We start from the raw sequence: 22137 nt of genomic DNA on the forward strand, positions 1-22137 counted from the left end.
AGCCAGTGTGTCTTTTTCAACAGCTTACAAAATGTCTTCCTTTTAGCAAATTAATTATTGTCACCTAAGAAAATGTCTCTTAAGGAAGAATCAGTCCTTGATAAGGAGGAATGATACTGATCAAGATGCATGATATTCATACTGTTTTGCACAACTCTAAGATTAAAAAAGAAAGTATCAGGGCTGGGACTTTGGCCTAGTGGTAGAGTGCTTGCCTTGCATGCAGGAAGACCTGGGTTCAATTCCTCGGTATGACATACACAGAAAAAAGCCAGAAGTGGTGCTGAGGCTCAAGTGGTAGAGCTCTAGCACTGAGAAAACCTTAAGGATGCTTCTTAGGCCCTGAGACCAAGCCTAGAACTAGCAAAAAAAAAAAAAAAAGTATCAACCCTATGGTTTCAAAGCATTTATTTCTTGTAGTAAACTCCTTCATTTTTCCTTCTCTCCCTCTCCCTCCTTCTCTCTCTCCCTCTCTCCCTCCCTTCCCCCCCCTTTCTTGTACTGGGACTTGAGCTCAAAGTCTCAAAGTTAAAAGCTCTAACACTTATACTTTGTCTTCACTTCTGGCATTTTGCCGATTAGTTGGAGAAAGGAGTCTCAGAATTTTCTGCTCAGTCCCCTATGACCGGCCCAGCAATTCCACTGTTGGCATTTACCCAAACGTCTAAATAAAGGACATTCTAAATCCACTAGCACAACGATGTTCATTACAGTCCTATTTACCATAGCAAAGATAATGGAAACAATGCAGATGTCACTCAGTAGATGATTGGATCAAGAAGATGTGGTATTTATACACAATGGAATTCTATGCTGCCATCAGAAAGAATGACATTGCCCCATTTGTAAGGAAATAGAAAGACTTGGAAAAAATCATATTAAACGAAGTAAGCCAGACCCAAAGGAACATAGACCCAATGGTTTCCCTCATTTATAATAATGAGTACACATCTAGGACTCTCCTAGCAGAGGATTACAATAGCTCAAAACCTAGGTACATAAAGTAATATAGAACGAGACCAAATGAAAGGATCTCTAGGATATGGAAATAAGAGCTTTATCTTGTGTGTTGTTCTTAATGTTATTTCTCTTCTCTTTTGTTGCCCTTAATGTCATAGTTACTGTATCTGACTTTGTTACCTGGTGTTTTGTATATACATGTATTTGTTTATTTGAAATAAGAAAGAGAAGGGGGAAAAACATGTTTAGGGTGGGTGGAGGAAGGGAAATGGGGACAGAAGGGGTATCAATGTGTGAGAAGTAATGCACCTACTACCTGTCAAATGTAATTTTAACCCCTCTATACATTATCCCGAGAATAAAAAACATAATTAAAAAAAAGAAATTTTCTGCTCAGGCTTTGAACTGTGATCCTCAGATCACAGCTAGAATTATAGGTGTGAGCCACCGTACCCTGCCCATGGTGGACTTTGTTTTTGCTAGTCCCCAGGCTTGCAGTCAGGGACTGAGCACTGTCTTTGGTTTTTCTCAAGGCTAGAGCTCTGCCATTGAGCCACTTGAGCCACAGCATCACTTCTGGCTTTTTTTTTTCTATGTACATGGTACTGAGGAATCGAACCCAGGTCTTCATGCATGCTAGGCAAGCACTCTGCTACTAGGCCAAACTTCCGGCCCATGATGGACTTTTTTAATCTAGATAATCTACAGAGATGGAAGGTGAGACCCACTAACTTCCCAGCCCTCACCCCTCAGGCCTTCCCTTTGTCTCTGTCCATCTTGTATTCCCATCCTGGAAAACTGGGACGTGTCTGGAGACACATTCTTACTCATCTTTGTAACACTGGAGGTGTTGCCTGCAGAGCCTCTGGCAGTTGCCTCTGCATTTTGACCAGGTGCTAATCCTTATTCCTGGAAGGGAGCCCTTCCCTTTAACCTGTGCTCTGGGGACCTGGGAAGATGAAGGTGTTGGCCGTTTATTGGGAGAAATGACTCTCTGAGGAACTGTGGCGTTTCTTTAGTGTTCGGGGCAGATTATACTTCCTGATACACAGTTGGGGGCCAGGTCAATCCACTCATGGAATCACCAATTTCCCTGTCCGCCATCTCCCCACCACCCCACCATCAGTTTCTTCCTGTTCAGATTCATGAATCACAAAGGGGAACATGTGGGAAATCTTTTTATAGAACTGGACCTATTGTTTCTAAGCCTGGCTTTCTATTTTGGGGTAGAGAGCAAAGAAGCAAGACATGGTCACACATTGGTAGTGAGCACACAGCCAGACCTGAAAAAAATAATAAAGTGGAGGACATTCAAACAGAAAACTATGCTCAATGGATGAAAAGTGTTTTACTAATTAGGAGCATAGCAAGGTTGAGTTGAATGAATCCAGGTGTGCACGTGAGCAAGCACACACGCGCACGCACACACACACACACACGCACACACACACACACGCACACACGCACACACGTGTGCGCGCGCATCTACACGTGTAGGCGTGCACATACACAGACACCCTGACCCTTGGCTGGGTCAGACAGGACAGACAGATGGGACCCAGCTCACGCCTTGGCTCTATGACTGGTGACAAGTGCTCACTGAGACCCTTTCCCCATCTCTCTTCTTTTTGACAGGTTGCTGTAACACGAAGTGAGTGTCAGCATGACTGAGCGCTTTGACTGCCACCACTGCAACGAATCTCTGTTTGGCAAGAAGTACATCCTGAAGGAGGAGAACCCCCACTGCGTGGCCTGCTTTGAGGAGCTCTATGCCAACACGTGTGAGGAGTGTGGTCAGTCCATCGGCTGTGACTGCAAGGTAGCTCCCCTCACGCCCTCCTCTGCCCCCCTGGGCAACTCTTTCTGTGCCCTGGAACCCTTCACATGCCCTTGCCATCTTGCTCAGGTGCCTGACACTAGCAGGTCTATGCTCAGTGTCACAGGCCTGTTCTCATTATTAGTGTCCTTATCGTCCCTCACTCCCCGCCAACACTGTACCTTTCTTCAGGGCAGTGCTCCCCTGTCTGTTTCTTGATGACTGACTGGGAGCAGGTGCTGCTCCGTAAATATTCAATGAATGGATGTGTACACAAAAAACTGGAGTCAGCTCCTAAATAAGTGGATACACAAAAGCACCAAAATCCTGGAGGTACTTGGGGCTCTTTTTCTTTTAGTGGGAGGAGAGAACAGATCCTACCTTCTTCTGCTTTGTTAGTAGTGTACAAATGCGGAATTATTATCTTCCTAGTTGGTTCAGCAGTAGCTGCTTCCTCCCTGACTAGTGGTGGGGGTGTCTGATCCTAATCTGTACCTCTCAGCATATCCTTATGCCAAGGACTCTGTGTTAGTCAGATCTCTGTTACTGTGACAGCAGGCTTGAGGAATGACAGCCTACAAGAAGGAAAGAGTTAGCTGGGTGCAGTGGCTCACGCCTGTAATCCTAGCTACTCAGGAAGCTGAGATCTGATGGTCAAGGTTTAAAGCCAGCCTGGGCATGAAAGAACCTGAGACTCTTATCTCCAATTAACCTCTACAAAACAGAAAGTGGGGCTTGGCTCAAGGGTAGGGTGGTAGCCTTGAGCTGAAGAGCTCAGGGACCGCACCTAGGCTGAGTTCAAGCCCCATGATCCACACAAAAAAGGAAGTTTATTTTAGTTTACAGTTTGAGTGGTCTCAGGCAATGGTCAGTTGACTGCATTGTTTTGGGGTCTTATCAAAGCAGTTACAGGTGTGAGCCGCCAGCAGCCAGCAGACTCTGCCTCTTAAAGTCCTATCACCTCTTATTAATTCCACCCTGGGCACCAAGACTTTAACACACAAGTCTTTGAGGGTCATTCCAGATTCAAATTACAACAGGGTCCATTTGTGTCTATCAGATGTCTGGTATCTTTAGTTACCTGCAAAACAGCTGTGAAAAAATGGAATCACAGAAGTGATTGCAGAGTGGAGCCAGGTGAGCATCTTCCCAGGGACTCCCAGCTTTGTGGACTCAGACTTAATCCATTTTACTATGGTTTGCTTCCATGTCTTCATATTTCTTTGGGGTCTTTGCTGCCCTCCTCCATGACTGTAAAATATCAAGACAGACCTGCTGAAGGAACTGACGCAGGCTGTGTGCTGCTGGAGACCAACAGGCCCTGTATGTGTATCTTCCTTCTCCCTATCACCTCATTCCTGCGAGGCTTCCCCGTCCATTCCTGCTGCTAGGAATTTAGAGGTTGAAGGCAGGTTTCTGTCAAGTGCAGATGCTGACCGTTGCTCTGAACATGAAGTGTAACTCTGGACCTGTGTCACTGAAAACCAAGCTGTAGAGAGCTTAGCTTTCGAACAGGAGGGGCATATACAGGATTAGAAAAGGAAACTCCGCAGTCCTAACCTGAAAACTAAAATATACAGAGCATTGAGAAAAAGGTGACCTGGCTGGTCTAAGATCAACTATCCTTTCTTGAGATTTGGCTGGTGTCGCTTGCTATACCTGAGAAACATTCTTTGTCTTTTTATTAGCCAGTTTTTCATCATTGTGACAAAATCCTGTGAGATCATTAACTGAAAAAGAGAAAGTGTTATGTTGGCTTTCCTCCATGTAGTGGCCAGTATATCATGGAGAAAGCATGTCCCAGAGCTGGAACTGTTTTTATCACCACTGAGGAAATAAGAGAGGAAGAGGAGCAGCCAGGGTCCCCCAATGCCCCAGTCACCTAAGAGTCTCTCATGAGGCTTCACTCTAAATAACTCCACTCTGGGACCAAGCTAATACATGGGCCTTTAGAGACATTTAAGATCCAAATGATAGGAGTCTCTTTTCACTTGAAGCAAATACAAGAGTTGAGCCACCAGCCAGATGGCCTTAGCTGCACACCAGGCTGAGTGTCTCACTAGCTGTGTGAACTTGAGCCAGCTCTTTCACTCCTCTGTGCTCTTTTTCCACACCTGTAAAGAGAGAATGGGAATGCCTGCTCAGTGTCAGTGGTGAAGCTACAGACTCCAGCGTTCTTCCTCCTTCTGAAAACTTTCCTGTTTTTCCTTTCATATGCTTTCAGAAGCCTCTCTGTGTCTCCTTATCAGTTTTCCCAGTGAAAGCATCATGGAGGAAGTCATAGTTACTTTATAAATGCTTTACCTGGGTAAGAAATATTTAAGCTGGTAAGAAACCCAGACATTTGACATAGCTATGCTGATCAGAACAGCTCCAGCTGAAAAGAGTGTGTTGAGTCAGGCTTGACCAGTGACCAAAGTAAAAACAAAACCAACACACTTCTCATGTGTCCACTGTGATTTGTAAGATTCATCATTTATGAGCAAATAAACGAATCGGCTTTGTGGGGCCAAAATCAATTCAGCTGCTACAAAACTCAGGAGGTAATCTCTGCACTTTTCAACCCAGATTTATATTTGAAGATGTGCTGAGTTACTCTACAGTATGACATTCTACATGATGAACCAGAGAGATCTGAGAGTGTGGGGGGAGGGACAGATGAGGGAGGCGTAGAAAAAGGAAGAACCTATCTAGGGCTCTGTGATTTTTTTTTTAATTGGTTATGGGGTGTTGGGAGCCAGAGTGGAATCAAACTGTACCTTGATTTGCATCAGACAATGGCTTTATTGTCTTATTGTTTTCTGGCCCTATTGTATGTAAATGACCTGAGATTTACCATATGAATGTAACACCTGGAGGTTCCCTGGGTCTGAAGGAGGGAAGAAGCTGGAGTGAAAAATAAACACGGCAGTCTTTACCTGGACTGCGGACATCCCGGACCCCGGGTGTCTGTCTCTCTTCTATTTCTTCCTAGTCCTTGCCCCCTATTTCAGGAACCCCAATCTGCGAACCCTGGTTTGCTGCCGGCTGGCCCCGGCAATGGGGCTTGAACTCAGGGCTTGGGTGCTGTTCCTAAACTTTTGTGCTCAAGGTTAGCACTCTACCTCTTTGAGCCACAGCTCCACTTCCAGTTTGGGGTTGGTTAATTGGAGATAAGAGTCTCATGGACTTTTCTGTCTGGGCTGGCTTTGAACCTTGATCCTCAGATCTCAGCCTCCTGAGTAGCTTGGATTACAGGTACCCAATGGCTTTGTGACTTTTTAAGTCATAATGAGTAAGTCATATTTTTAAATTTTCCATATAGAATTGGTTCATGAAGTTTGTAATAATAAGCCTAACAATATATGTGCAGTGGACTCCTTGCCCATGAGGGCACATTCCAAGAGCTCCAATGGATTCCTGAAACCTTACCAGTACTGTGACACCCCTACACTCCAATGGATAACTGAGATGGCCACTGAGTGAGTGAAGGGGAGATAGCATATACAGTATGGACACACTGGACACAGGGGTGATCTCACCTAGGACAGAGTGAGATGACTCAAGATTTCATTAGCTTCTCAGAATGAGGTGAAGTGTGATTCCTAGGGAGTCTTAATTTCTGGAATTTTTCACTGAATACATTCAGGTCTTAATTGGCCAGTTATCTGAAACTATGAAAAACAAAACTATAGATAGTGACTGAATGGTCAATGTTTACATTTAAATATCTTGCCGTAGAAGAAAAATATGTGTCTGGTGAAAATTTATCAAGAAAAGTCCTTAAAGGGGTTGGAACTGCAGCTTAGTGGTAGAGTGCTTGCTTAGTGGGCATGAAGCCTGAGTTTTGATTCCTCAATACCACATAAACAGAAAAATCTGGAAGTAGTAGTGCTATAGCCTTGAGTACAGAGAGGCTTAGGGACAGCACTAGGCCCTGAGTTCAAGCCCCAGGACTAGAAAGAAGGAAAGAAACAGAGAGAGAGAGAGAGAGAGAGAGAGAGAGAGAGAGAGAGAGAGAGAGAGAGAGAGAGAACAAAAGAAAGAAAGAAAGACAGACAGACAGACACAGAAAGAAAGAAAGAAAGAAAGAAAGAAAGAAAGAAAGAAAGAAAGAAAGAAAGAAAAGGTCCTTAAAGTTAAGAATGAATTTGACCAGATGGGTTCCAGAAGGACTACCTGGACTATGAAACCAGTCACCTTCCAGGTACTACAAGAACTGAGGTGGACAGTATTCCAGAGTGACAATACACACTGAAGGCAGGAGTCTGCCTTGAGCTAAGATGTCTAGAGTTAGATCTGGTTTCACCTTCAACAAGTTCTGTGACCTAGACTGGGAATGCCACATACAGGACTGTCAGGGAAACTGAATGGGCTCACATCCATGTTGCCTGTGGGGCGGGGCCAGGTGGCCCAGTGAGAGCTGTCCTGTCCACTCTTGGCCATTCTTCCAGACTTTGGACAGATCTGCAAGAACACACAGCTGGAATCTTGGCTGCCTGACAATCTTAGAGCACAGATTCTCTTTTCAAAATGGGAGTGACTGGCTTGACATTTCACTTACAAAGTAATGACATGGTATGGATTTGAAAGGAAGCCAAATATCTCCAGCGAAATAGTGGCAGTTGAGGTGATTCTGATTCCCAGAATCAAGTCCATTTGCAAAGGGGCTTAGGTCCCTTCAGACTATTTACTCCACCCACCCCAAGTCTCAGCCGAAGTTTCAACCAGGGCACAATTAGAATCAAGCAACAAGCATGTCCTATCAGAATGCTCCTGAGGAAGAAAAAAATAGAAAATCTGAAAAGAAGTGTCTGGGTCTAATCTTCCATGTTTATCAACATTTTCCAGCAGTTTATGGCATTGTTGAGAGCGTGAGTTTAGCCATGGTATTTGCTTTTTCTGGAAGTGTAAGAGATTTCTTCCTTTTTAGAAATCTGTCTCTACAGGACTTTAGTTTTCTATTTTTTAGTTTTTTTTTTCTTGTGTACTGGGGATGAACCCAAGGCCCAAGCAAGACAGACCTGTGCTGTATCACTGAACCTAACCTTGTGTCTGGCTACTCAGGAGGCTGGGATAGGAGGATCAAGGTATAAAGCCAGCCCAGGTGGGGAGGTCTGTGAGACTCTTCAATTAACTACCCCAAACTGGAGTAGAGCTGCATGCAGCTCACGGTGTAGAGTGGCAGCCTTTAGTGAAAAAGCTAAGGGGCAGTACTGTGGACCTGATTTCAAGTCACATGCACACACAAACATGCACACAAAGGGATTCTGATTCAATATGTCGATTTCTGACTACAATGTGTTTTGGTCAGTGTCACTCTTGTCCTTGGCCCCCCCATACCATGAGCAATTTTGTGTATTTTTTTAATCTATGGTTAACTGAACCTGAGGATAGTTTTAAACTTTTTTTTAATATAAAAGTGATGCACAGAGAGGTTATATAAGTAAGGTAAACAGTACATTTCTTTTTGGAATGTCACCCATTCCCTCATTCCTTCCCAGTTTTAACACCTACAAGTTATATAGTTCATTTTCAACACAGGTTCTAGTGAATACCTCAGCTGCATTTGTCAGCCTTTCGTCCTTCCATTTCTGTGCCCCCTTTAACCCTTCCAAAGACAGAGAAGTGAACAAGCAGTTAAAAAAGAAAACAAAAACAGGGGCTGGGAGTTCTGCCTAGTGGTTAGAGTGCTTTCCTAGCATGCACAGAGACCTGGGTTCAATTCCTCGGTACTACATACATAGAAAAGCTGGAAGTGGTGATGTGGCTCAAGTGGTAGAGCTCTAGCCCTGAGGAAAAAGCCCAAGGACAGTGATGAGGCCCTGAATTTAGTCCCCTTTGGAAAAAGAAAACAAAAACGGTAGCAAAAAAGTCTCTTATTTCCATTCCTGGAATTCTTTTCAATAAATATTATTTTATATAATCAGATGTACATAGGTATTACACTTTTGTGTTCCTCTTCTATGAGTATCCTCCTATGGCCTCATTGTGTGTGTATAATTAATATGTTCCAGTGTATTTTAGGTTTAGCTTCCACATATGAGAGAAAACCTGCACCATTGTCTGTCTGAGCTTGGTTTACCTCACTTAACATGATTTGTTCTAGGTCCATCCATTTCCCTGCAAATAACATAATATTATTCTTTCTAATGGCTGTGTAAAATTCCATTGTGCATAGGTACCACATTTGTTGGCTTACTCATTCGTTGTAAAGTGTCTGGGCAGTTTCCATAAGAATCTGAGGATATTTAACCCTCAGATACTCAGGGCTACTTGTACTAAAAATATAGTGAAGTTAAACTTGCCAAGATGCCATGGTACTGATAACGGAAGCGAAGAATCTTCTAAGAACTGTGAATGGGAGATGAAAATGGTTACTTGATACCACACTAGTCTTCGGGTTGATCACAGTGTGGTCAATCAAGGAAGGAAGGAGGTGTGAAGCAGGTTTGAAAACTGAGACTGCTCTATCATGTTGAAACCCCTTAGAAAGGTGCTGTTGTGCCAAATGGAAAAGAGGGACACAGTTTAGTTTGTTGGGTCAATGAAGACAGAAGGGCAATGAGAAGGCTTTGACAAATACAGCTTTTCAGCATTATTAAAATAAATTTGTTCATGCATGAGAAGATAAAAGGGCAGATTCTTATTTTGTACAACTGGCCCCAAATGGGCACAAGAGATTCAAAAGACTAATGGAAATGACAAAGGACTACACAATCTGGTGCCAGTGGCTCAGTCCTGTAATCCTCCTCAGGAGGCTGAGATTTGAGGACTGTGATTTGAAGCCAACCTGGGTAAGAATGCTTGTGAGATGCGTGTCTGCAAACTACCAAAAAATGGGAAGTGGACCTGTGAATCAGGTGGTAGAGTGTAAGCGTTAAGCAAAAGAAGTTCAGGGACAGCATCCAGGCCCTGAGTTCAAGCCCCATGACTAGGACAAGGAGAGAGAGAAGGAGAGAGAGAGAAAGAGAGAGAGAGAGAGAGAGAGAGAGAGAGAGAGAGAGAGAGAGAGAGAGAGAGAGAGAGAGAGAGAATATGAAGAGAGGAACAGGGGGGAGGGAGGGAAGAGAGAGAAGACAAGCGCTTTATAAAAGCAGAAGGGTAAAGTTATAATCATGAGAGCTGTCATATGATAGAAATTACAATTATTAACCTGACAAAGTAATACATATCTGTAGTGCCAGAAACTGAGGCCAGTCTTGGCGATACAGTGAGAGACTTGTTCTAAAAACCAGCAAGGGAGGGAAAACCAACAAGGGAGGGAGGGAGTTTTTATGAAAATGGAGGAGAATGGAAAAAAGAATAAACCAGACTCTATCGTCAACAGGCTAGGGCTGTTTTGCCAGGGAGGAGCACAGACTTTCCCGTGGGTTTGGAGGTTGCGAGAGGGACTGGATTTGGGATCTGGTTTATCTAGGTCTTCACAAGGAAGCAGCCAGGCCCAGAGTGAAATGCTCAGCTTGCGGTGAGGGGGTTTTCAGCTAAGCCATGATGGGAATGAATGACCTGCCTGGGGACAAGCGGATGAGTGGACCCCTGGTGCTTCTCTTGACCTGGGGGAACAAGGCAGGACTGAATCCTTTGTAGTCCATCTTTAGATACATAGGAAGATTGGGAGAAGGAGGAGGCAAATCCTTCAGGAATTTCTGTTATCTTTATCAGGAAATTGTGGCAAGTGACGTTCAGAGTTGACTCCATGATTTGCTATGACTGGGACAGTGGCTAACGTTCACTGAGCAGTTTCCAACTATCAGCAACTGTTAGGAATGGTTTATGTGTGTAACAACCAATAGTTTCTGTTTCTTGGGTGAGTTCCCAGATCAACTTGCTCTCTGTCCTGCAGCTGATATATATGGTAGGACCAGGATTTGCTGTAGGGCTCTTGAGTTTTCACCTTCAGAATGCCATGTACTTCAGAAGTCTCTAAGGTCATTTAGTAAGGCATGGTGATTTCAGGGTCCCCTGTAGTCTGCATGGCCTAGGAGACTATCACCAGCTCCAGCTGGAACAGGGGAGAGGTCCAGTTCTGTTCCTACTGAGGACCCACCACCAACAGGGGTGAGTCCTCAGTTCAGGGAGTATTTTTTTTTATGGTACACCATCAAACATCATCAGAGGTTGCAATTTCTGTCAGAAGCCTCTGAGAATGATCAAATGTCCTAAGTGGATCTGAAACTGTGCAGATGCATGCAGGAAAGCGAGCCCAGGAGCTATGCATATGCATGCAGGACTGTGTCTGGGTGTGCCCGAGGGAGAGGTGGACTTTACCGATGAGCTAAGCAGGCTCCACAATCAGCAGCCCAAGTCAAGAGAACGTAGCTGTGCAAAGGGCTCTAGCTGATGTTTCTTATATAATCTTAGATCTCACGCCCTTGACCCAGCTTCCTCCGGTGCATGGAGGAATATCCCAGCATTCCCTGGACTTCAGCCTTCAGGGAAGGGTGCTGGAAGCAGATTAGGAAATCTTTATAGAGGGACTAGAATGAGCAGTAGCACTGGGGGAGTGGGTTCCAGAGACCAGGAATAGCCTTGGTATGGGCTAGTGGGGGCAGGGGGTGTGGTGCAATCAAGATTGGGGACTGACCTCAAAGGTCTTTCATTGATGCTTCTGTTTATAGGACATGGGCAGTGTCCACACTGAGGGGGAGTTTCAAATGTCAAATGTCAGTCCACAAGTCAGTTTCAAATGCTAATCTTCCCCCGTGGAAAAAATAGGATTTGGGGGGGAAAATAGGCTTCTATATAAAGTCTGTGCCCCACAGGGGCATCTCAGCCAGTTTTGTTGAGAGCCTGGTTACCAATTCACTAATTACATTTTTCTCCAGGAGACCCTAACCAGGACAGACTGATACCTACTCTCCACTTCATGAGATTATCCTTGAAGTTTCCTCCCAACAACCTTTCTTTCCTTTTTTCTTTTTTGGGGGGAGGGGGGTACTGGGGTTTGAATCCATGACCTTTTGCTTGCTTATTCTGCTTACTCACTGCTAGTGCTCCACCACTTGAGCCACATCTCTAACTTGCTTTTTGCTAGTTCTTTTACAGATGGAGTCAAGACTTTTCAACCCTTTGTATCTTGAAGAAATCCTTCCAATCTTAGCCTCCTGAGTAGCTTTTTTGAAGGTTATTTCCCAAAAGCAAATAAATTTCCTTGAACGTATGCTTCTGTTCTTTTCACTGAGCAGCCAGGCCTTATCATGTTTGGTGTTCCCTCTGTTTCAGGTCAGAGTCACTGCCCTGAAACCATAGCTCATTTTCCATTGTCTTCTGACTTCTTTTGAGAAGGGGCCTCTGACCTCTCTCCCTCTTTCAGGCAGTGATTTCACTGGTGAAAGATTTCAGGTTTTGCCACACAGAGCAGTACTTCATATGAGACCTTATCTCAAGGGACCCAACTAACCAGAAAGATACGTTTTCTACTTACTATGTAACCATCAAACCCGATCGTGTATTTGTGTGTACCAATACTGGAACTGGAACTAAAGGCCCGGATGTTGTCCCTGAAGATTTCTGAGTCAATGCTGATGCTCTTCCACTTGAGCTACATTTCCACTTAAAGATTTGTTTTGTTGGTTAATTGGAAATGAGTCTCTCAGACTTTTCTGCTAAGTCCTCAAATCTCAGCCTCCTGAGTGGCCTAGATTATAGGTGTGAGCTACCAATACTCGGTTGTTTTTAGTTTTTTAAGTAGCTGCTGTTCTGCTTTCTCCATATAGAATTAAACTTTTAAGAATATGATTCCATTTTTCAACTCATGATTCCAATCCACTATTGAGTACTCAGGCTTTCTGAATTAGGCTGTTGAGTGTTTCTGGTAGACAGGACTTCACATGTTCATCAGGCTTCCTTTATTCAGTCTGACCAGGGGAGCTTTACATCTAGACAGGAAATATGGTTTTAGAACTTGTGAAGTCCTTGTTTCTGACTTTTTTCATTGAGTACAAATAGGTCTTATGAAAGATACATTTTTCTAAAGCAATGAGAATCTCAAGTCTGACCAGGATCTCACAGCTTTTGAATGAGGATTTGAGCTGGAAGCCTCTCTTAACGACTGCCCCTGTGGGACTGGGAGAGGCATGCAGGACCTCTCTGGGCATTAATAGCAATATCTACATGGCAGGGCTTAGCACTGGTGAGATTTCTGGATATATTGTTATTGTATGTTTCATTTTGTTTTTGAGCTGTTACTGAACAACCTTGCAGTCAATTTCCTCCCTCCCTCCCTCCCTCCCTCCTTTCCTTCCTTCCTTCCTTCCTTCCTTCCTTCCTTCCTTCCTTCCTTCCTTCCTTCCTTCCTTCCTCCCTCCCTCCCTCCGTCCCTCCCTCCGTCCCTCCCTCCCTCCCTCAGTAGTGGGGTTTGAACTCAAGGTCTCACACTTGCTGGGCAGAGAGACTGGAAGCCAAGGGCATCCATTCTGAATAATAATGGCATCCTTGTGCATGTTACAAGCTTGGCAGTTTGTGATGATCTCACATAAGAAGCAAAAGTCAAAGCAGTTTAGTCTTGGACTTATCAAAGCAATGGATAGAACACTGACTTTTCTTCCAAATTTCTAAAAATACTTCAAAGATTAAAATACCAAAGACAGAGCCCGTTCCTAGGTGCTAGTGACTCACACCTGTGATCTTTTAACTGCTCAGGAGGCTGAGATCTGACTGAGGGTCATGGTTCAAAGCCAGCCCAGAGAGATGAATCTAATTAGACTCCTATCTCCAGCTAGCAAAAAGCTGGAGAGTGAGGGTGTGGCTTGAGTGGTAGAGCACCAGCTTTGAGAGGAAAAAAATAATAAGGGGGAATGTGATGCCCTCAGATCAAGCTCCAGTACTGGCATGCATGTGCACACACACACACACACACACACACACACACACACACAACTACAAAAGACAGATGAGTCCTCTTCTTCCCTCCCATGTCCCAGTGCATAGACTCTACAATTGGGATCCCCACAGGCTGACAGGGCTCTGCTAGTCCAGTGGACTATGTCCCTGTTTTTAACAAGAGGTGTCAGAAAACCCACTGATACCCAGAATTCTGGGCTCTGGGGAAGATAGACCTCACTCAGGAAGGAGGCCAGGCTTTGGGCTTTGAGAACATTTTACACTTGTCACATACTCATTTGTGTGTGTGCACGGCAGTCCTAGGGCTTGAACTCAGGGGTTTGGCTCTCTCCCTAAGCTTTTTTCATCAAGGCTGGCTCTCTACCACACCTTCACTTCAGGCTTGTTTTTGCTAGTTACATGAAGATAAGAGTCTCCGAGATTTGTCTGCCTGAGCTGGCTTTGAGCCATGATAATGGGTCTCAGCCTCCTGAATAGCTGGAATTATAGGCACCCAACATCAACTTCATTTTGTTATCAGTTTGCACCCACAATAATCTTACCTAAAGATGTTTCAGGAAGCCAGCCTTTAGGCAGGGAAAGCACCACAGAGAGGACCAGCACAAAGCAGTCCCCCTCACAGCCAGCTTGAGATGGTTCTCTTTCCAAAGTGATTCAACACTTAGATTTTTTAATTTTTTTTCTTTATGCTAAGACAACATATACAAAGGGATTAAGTGCAATAATTTTCACTTCTGGGAGCACACACACACACACACACACACACACACACACACATTCAGTGGCATTTCAGCAAAAGAAAACTTTTAATTTGGGCCAGCATTTGATGGGTGGGTGTCTCAGGACTTTCTAATCAAGTCTAAGAGCTAATTTTTGCAGCCAACACTGGGCAAAACCCCAGGTGTGACTTCAGCATGGGTAACAGCGACGCTCTGGGGGATGATGTCTGACGTTCATCCACACAGCGTTCAGGATGCCTTCCATCTGGAAGCTGGCTTGGGAAACCACCCACGGGCCTTCAATTCTGTCCCTGCCTCATTAATAAATGGATCATGGCTAGGACAGCAACAGAGCAATAGCCTTTCTAAGGCAAGGTGAAACATGAAGAGACCAGTTTTAATTTTGTATTGGTATGTTCAAAGGCCATATGTGGTTTTAAGCATGTAAAGATGAAAAGCTTTCTTCTTGTTCCTCATGCAGGGTCAAGAGTCATTGAGTAGCAGTTTCCTGTCTCCTGGGCTCATTTACCTTTCTCCTCACCCTTCTCTACCTCTTTTTTTCTCCTCCTGGGCTTTTTATTTTGTCTCCTCCTCCTCCTGCTCCTCCTGCTCCTGCTCCTCCTCCTCCTGCTCCTGCTCCTCCTCCTCCTCCTCCTCCTCCTCCTCCTCCTCCTCCTCCTCCTCCTCCTCCTCCTCCTCCTCCACCTCTCCTTTTTCTTTGTGGAGCCAGTACTGGGGCTTGAACTTAGGTCTTTGTGATTTGCTGCTGAGCTTTTTTTTCCTTAGCCAAGGCCAACACTCGACTGCTTGAGGCACACCTCCTCACCCAGCTTTTTGCTAATTAACTGGAGCTAAGAGTCTTGGGAGTTTTCTGCTGGGCTTGGCTTTGAACAGGGATCCCCAACCTCCTCAGTGTCTAGGATTCCAGATGGGAACTACTAGTCTTTTTATCTTTGCTAAACACCTAGGATTCTGTTTCCTCCATGCCTCTTTCATCTATGCCCTATTTGTGCCAAGGATACAGCCCAGTGCAGACTCTCCCTGCTCCTGTTGTCATTCATCTGTTACACCCTAGCTTTCCTTTCATTTACCCAGGCCTTCAGGGGGCACTAAAATCCATGACAAGGGCGCCTGCATCCTGATGCACCTGCTTGTGAACTCTCTCAACTCAGCTTCTGGCTTGTGTGTCCCTTTCAGCCAGACACATAGCCCTCCAAATTCCATCTCTACCCCCATCTCTGTGTCTCCCCGGAACTTCCTTGCCTATTTGTGAGTAGGCCACACGAAGCCAGTGCCCCGTCACAGGGATTCTCCTCACTGCTCTCTCCACCCGCATTCCCACCAGCTAACCTAGGGTCATGCTGTCAAGATACTCCGTGAATGTCTCAATGCCCAGGGCTTCTCCTCCATGTCTGTGACCACAGTGGTCCACTTTCTGATTCTCTTTACAGAAAACATATAAGGGAACTCCACTTTCATCCACTTTTCAGAAGCATCTATGCCTGTGTTTGTCCCTTTCACGCATGCACATGCACTTGCCTGCATGCACATTTCAGCAGTCTGGCTGTCACAGTGCATGAAGACCCACAGGCTTTCTTCCTCATTTCTCCTGGCCCCTGTAGGTTGCACAATGCCCTTGGATGGGGTTAGCAGTGAGACATTCCATACACCCCCTGCCCTCTGCTGCATACACCCCTCTGACCGCCTTGTGTGTCTGGCTCTGCAGGACTTGTCTTATAAGGAGCGGCACTGGCATGAGGGCTGCTTCCACTGCTCCCAGTGCAAGAGCTCACTGGTGGACAAACCCTTCGCGGCCAAGGAGGACCAGCTGCTCTGCACCGACTGCTATTCCAACGAGTACTCGGCCAAATGCCAGGAATGCAAGAAGACCATCATGCCAGGTCAGGATGCGTGCTACCCTCATGCAGGAGATGCCACAGGGCCTCTTATCACAGAGGGGAATCAGAGAGCTTGCCTTTGCTAGGAGAGCACTCCGCCACTGAGTCACACAGCCCCAGGCAACCAGTCCATAGCTGAAGACCACAGTGGGGACTTCCCAGTTCAGAGCCCTGTGGCCTCAGACACTAGAATTGACACTCCAGGGTTATTCCTTAAGCTGCAGAGAAGATTTGAAGAGGTTGAAAAGCAGGGGCTAGGGATCGATCCTGGACTTCTGGAGAAGGGTTGTGGGTGGATAATGGAAACGAAGGGAATCTTTGGGGGTGTTTTACACTGGTGATTTTTATTTAACTCATTCTAGGGCTTAAATACAGGGTCTTGGTGCTGACTCTGAGCTTTTTTGTTGGCATAGTTTTCAAATGAATTTAGGTTTATGACAAGAGACATGTCTCAAGAGAAACCTCCTCATCAACCTCACAGCCCTCAAAGGTCAGTTTCTTGAAGAAGAGGCAAAGTTTTATCAAACCATTGCTAGCCATGCCTGTTCTAACTACAAAGAAGGTTGAGATCACCATTTGAAGTCAAGCTTAGGCAGAAAATAGCACAGTTAACCAGAAACAAAGGTGAACTGGAGGCATGGCAGCATGAGTGCAAAAGCCAAGTGAGAATGCGAGGCTCTGACTTCAAGCCCCAGTACACACACACACACACACACACACACACGCGCGCGCTTCTTGTCAACTCCTTAGGAGAAGTCATTCCACAGATGCTTTGAATCACATTCTTCAGCCCTTCACCTAGCTAGCTTTCTGTTTCCTTGCCTACCTGATAACTCAGAATCACACCACTTCCTCCACTCACCAGACTAAAGGATACACATTACTTTAGCAGAAGGTGCTCTCCTGCCCCCTGCTGGCAACATTGTATAATAGCTTCAGGACTGTAGTCCCAGAACTCAGTAGTTTTTGAATTGCCTCTGTGAATCCGTCTGCGTGTCTAGTGCCTTTGCTATGGGGAGACTTTCCTAGCATAAATGTTGATATGACATACTTCACAGCACACCGAGAATGCACTGTAGTTAAGACCATAACTTCTTCCTTGTGAATAATCCAATCCTCTGGTTTCTGGCTTGCCTGATCAGAGTGAAGGTCAGATATTAAAGCAACAAGTGATAAAGGCATACCTAGGTAAAGAAACCCTGGGAAAACCATCCTAAAATGTGTGTTAAACCCCTTCTGTCATTTTTACTTGAATTCCTAGTATTCGTTTCCGAATTCATCCCTCCAGGATTAAATTCCAGATTGTCACCTCAGCTTTGAGGTTACAGACTCAAATATCCACACATATCCTGTATATTTTCTGGACACCTATGTGTGGTGGAGACTGAGTGTCTGGTATTGGACACTTGAGAAAGTGGCTCAAGAATGATACCTAACAAAATAATCATACAATAATTCTCAACACATTCCTAAATTCCCCATAGAATGCTCCTGTTTTTTAACCAGCTGGAATATAGTCTTAAGTTAATGGTTTGGATCCTCTCTATTATGTTTGGATTTCTAGCTAATGACTAATTTGTAGGCTTGCAAATGCTGTGTGCTGCTCTGGTCTAGAGCACATAATCTCGTTTCAGCCTCATTACTCTATTCCTGGTTGAAGTCTTATATGTGTGCCCCTCCTGACACAGCCCCCATCTCTTGTGTAAGGCCACTGCTGTACAATTTTTCCATTAAGTACTATATGAGCCAGGAGTGGTGGTTCATACTTGAGTCCACCACTCAAGAGTGGGAAGCTAGAGGATGTCAAGTTCCATCCAGCTATGGCTATAGAGGGAGACCCTGTCTCAAAACACAAAAGAACCCCCAGATTGTCTGGGGCTTTTCAGTCTCTGTCACAACTCACCAGAGCTACTCTGTACAAGTGCATAACAGTATGTAATGACTCAACTTCTCTGCCATTGTACTGTGAAAAGGCCATAGACAGTGGAAGTAAATGGGTTAGGTGGAGCAGTTCTCGGATGAGACTTCCTTGCTGGGGGTTGCTGGAGGGCTGGAGGCATGCTCAGTAGCAGAGAACATGCCTGGGTATGCTAGAGGCCTGGGCTCCATTCTTCATACCACAAAACAGCCCCATCAAATAATGAAGCCACAATAAATAAAACCACTGAAAATACAGATAGGATTTTGACCCATGGGCTGTACTTAGTTGACTAGCCCTGAGCCATGAGAGAAATGTTGTTCTGTTTCCTGCCACATTCATTTCCTCAAGTCTTTATGCTTTATACAGTGTGTGTGTGTGTGTGTGTGTGTGTGTGTGTGTGTGTGTGTGTGTGTGTGTATACATGTGTGTGTAATCTTCTGTCTTAAATTAGCTCTTTCTATAAATATGCCTACATTTCAGGTGGGGAGGGAGATGTGGAGTATGATAAATATCAGTTAACAAATGAGCATTTGCTATAAGCCAAAGTAGGTGGTGATTCTGATGGGAGCCAGAAAGTGTTTCTCTTCTCTGGGACTTGCCTAACTTGGAGGAATGAATGATGGAAGCATATCAAATGGTAGTAGTGGCATATGATACCCTGTGGTCCTGACCCACCACTTGGTGTAACCAGTTGCTTAAAACAAGTGTAGAAGTTCCATAATCCATCCACTCTCCAGCCACTTCCATCATGTAGGACATGTTTATTAACAAAAGTGCATCAGGAACATGCAACGAGACCTCCCTTCCACACCCATAGAGGATCTGTTCCCAGATTCCCCGTGATGCCTGGAAACGTGTAGAGTCCAATCCCACAGGTTAGGTAAGGTAAGGTTTATATGAAAACAGGCAGTGAGATACCATGGTTAATTGATCTGATAGCCAAGTAGTTAAGTGACTAATCGGTGGCTAGCATGTATCATGTGGATACCCTGAACAAATGGATGATCCAGATTTCAGACAGGACTGAGCAAGGCAACATGACATTTCTTCACACTGACCAGAATGGTTCAGTTTAAAATATAGTTGGCTCTGGGCACTGGCGACCTCACACCTGTAATCCTACCTACTCAAGAGGCTAAAATCAGGATCCTGGTTCAAAGCTAGCAAGGCAGAAAAGTCCCTGTGAAACTCTTATCTCCAGTTAACTACTCAAAAACTGGAAGTAGAGCTGTGGCTCCAAGTGATAGAATGCCAGCCTTGAGCAAAAGAGCTCAGGAAGGGCTGGCTGGGAGCATGGCCTAGTAGGAGAGTGCTTGCCTAGCATGCCCAAAGCCCTGGGTTTGATTCCTCAGTACCACATATACAGAAAAAGCTGGAAGTGGTGCTGTGGCTCAAGTGGTAGAATTCTAGCCTTGAGAAAGTTCAAGGACAGTACCCAGGCCCTGAGTTTGAGCCCCACAACCACAAACACACACACACACACACACACACACACACACACACACACACAAAGAATAATTGTTTCTTATTTATTTGGATATTTTATTTCTGGGACTTGCCATTTAATATTTTCAGAGTGAGACTGCTCGGAGGCCATGGAAACCACAAATTAGAGGTCTACTCTAGTCCCTTTATGTCAAGTTGTCCCCCAGAAGGCCTAGGCTGAGCTATGCCAGATTCTACTTTCCATTTTGTAATGCTGAATCAAGACTTCTTTTAATTAATATTCCTAAGAATATTTAACCACCGGGGCCAGGAACTTGGCCTAGTGGTTAAAGTGCTTGCCTAGCAAGCACGAAGACCCGGGTTCGATTCCTCAGTACCACATACATAGAAAAAAGCCGGAAGTGGTGCTGAGGCTCAAGTGGTAGAGCTCTAGCCTTGAGAAAGTCCAAGGACAGTGCTCGGGCCCTGAGCTCAAGCCCAGGACTGGCAAAAAAAAAAAAAAAAGAATATTTAACCACCAAGTGTCAAGTGTGTCCTAGGTACCTGCACAGGAGGTAGGTATACAGCATTGAGTCAAAAGACAAAGCCTGCACCCCACATTTGAGAGCTGGAGAGACTTGCTTGAGTCTCAAAGTCAGGGATAGCAGTTGTTCTGTTTTCATTCTGACTGCAGGAACTCGCAAGATGGAGTACAAGGGCAGCAGCTGGCACGAGACTTGCTTCATCTGCCACCGCTGCCAGCAGCCCATTGGAACCAAGAGTTTCATCCCTAAAGACAATGAGAATTTCTGCGTGCCCTGCTATGAGAAGCAATACGCCCTGCAGTGTGTTCAGTGCAAAAAGGTATGTATCGCCATGTTCCCTGGGGCCTGGCTTGTCCTGGTCTGTGTGTCTCCACGGTCCTAGGTCACGTCTCCTTATGAAGAATAGGCTGCCTGTTTGCATCACTGGATGAAAGTGAGCCTCTACTCTCATGAGCTTCTGTGCATTTTATTAATTTATTTTTGCCAGTCCTGGGGCTTTGAACTCAAGGCCTGAGCACCGTCCTTGGGCGTTTCTCAAGGTTAGAGCTGTATCACTTGAGCGACAGCACCACTTTTTCTTTGTATGTGGTACAGAGGAATCGAACCCAGGTCTTCATGTATGCACTCTACTACTAGGCCAAACTCCCAGCCCTTCTGTGCATTTTATGACCTGGATCTGTACTCTGGTTCTTCTTTCAAAGAAATACGTGTTGTGTTGCTTTGCAAGAAAAATCCTTTCACCTGCCTTCTTCTAGAACATTCCAAATATCATGTCACTCTTATGACCTGATGCTAGATGGCACCTTTGTTCCCAAAGCTTTGTTAAGCTGACAGGGAATAACAGGCTAGGTGGAGGTGGCTTGTCCCTATAATCTTAGCTATTCTGGAGGCTACGATCTGAGGACTGGGGTTTTAAAGTAGCCCATGCAACGAAGTCTATGGGACTCTTTTTTCCACTTAACCTGTAAAAAGCTATAAGTTGAACTGTGGCTCAGGTGGTAGAGTACCAGCCTTGAGCAAAAAAAAAAAAGCTAAGATTTTCCCAGACCCTGAGTTCAAGGCCCAGTAAGCAGCCTAACCACTCCCCACCCTCTCGCAGGGGAGACAAAGACAGAAGGGAGTGGGTGGATAGGAAAAGAGGGGATAGGAATATGGGGAGAGAAAATGGGGTGAGAAAGGAGGAGGAGGAGGAGGCGGCGGTGGCGGTGGTGGCAAGAAGACAGGAGAGAAGAGTGGAGAGAGAAGAGTGGAGAGAGACTGCCCCAGGGAGAGGGGACAGATCCTTATGAGATGACCGGCTTGAAGATGAGCCACTTCTGTCATGTCTGTTGGGTTAAAGAAAAAAGATGCACACTTGCAGAACACCTTGTCACACCTGGCAGGAGTCCTTCAGAGGGCGGCCTGGTTTCCCGCCATGATCTCTGTTACTCACGAATGCAGCTCCAAGGCTGGCATGTCTCCTTGGGTCTCTGTTCCTTGGCATCTGTGCCAGTTCTTAAGCTGAGCTCCCTCTACATTTGTCTTATGTGAAATTTATTCCTGCACCATATGCCTCAGTTTCTTCCACTTCTTCTGGGGTGGTGAGCAACTTCAGGTTTGGGCACAGCAGCGGTGTTCTGTGGTGGAGACGCTCGTGAGGCTGAATACATCCATAAGCTCAGGAAATACAGCGGGCAGGGCATCTGGTTCACCTGAATGTGTCCCGTGCCCCGAGGATCTACACCTAACTTCAGTGTGCTCTCTGCACTTGTGAGCCTGTAAAGCAAAAGTCTAAACTCTTTGGGGGTCACCAGCGGTGAATGTAGCTGGCTGTTTGGGATGGGTATTCTTCCACCATTCTTATGCCAGATGGCACACATAGCTTCTATACCGTGATAGTTTTCAGGTAGTTGGTGGCTTTGTTGATTTCTCATACCCTTGCTCACCCCTACCCTTTTTATTTTCCTGTGCTGGCACTGAGGTTTGAACTCATGATCCCACTTGGCTTTTTTGCTCAAGACTGGCACTCTACCACTTGAACCACACCTTC

General features: G+C 45.3%; 1 protein-coding gene across 2 annotated transcripts in view; it reads left to right on the forward strand.

The window, feature by feature from the left end:
- Fhl2 (four and a half LIM domains 2) overlaps positions 1 to 22137 on the forward strand; it is a 68234-nt gene that overhangs the window by 41613 nt on the left and 4484 nt on the right. For both annotated transcript variants that reach the window (XM_090336077.1, XM_090336078.1), the window contains exons 2-4: positions 2596 to 2779; positions 16046 to 16220; positions 20258 to 20427. In XM_090336077.1, coding sequence (XP_090192203.1) covers positions 2624 to 2779; positions 16046 to 16220; positions 20258 to 20427 — 501 coding nt within the window. In that variant the 5' untranslated portion in view covers positions 2596 to 2623. The remainder of the gene's footprint in view (positions 1 to 2595; positions 2780 to 16045; positions 16221 to 20257; positions 20428 to 22137) is intronic.

This window comes from Megascapheus bottae, chromosome 7, assembly GCF_031878675.1.
Source record: "Megascapheus bottae isolate mThoBot1 chromosome 7, mThoBot2.hap1, whole genome shotgun sequence".
NCBI classification, from domain to species: Eukaryota; Metazoa; Chordata; class Mammalia; order Rodentia; family Geomyidae; genus Megascapheus; species Megascapheus bottae.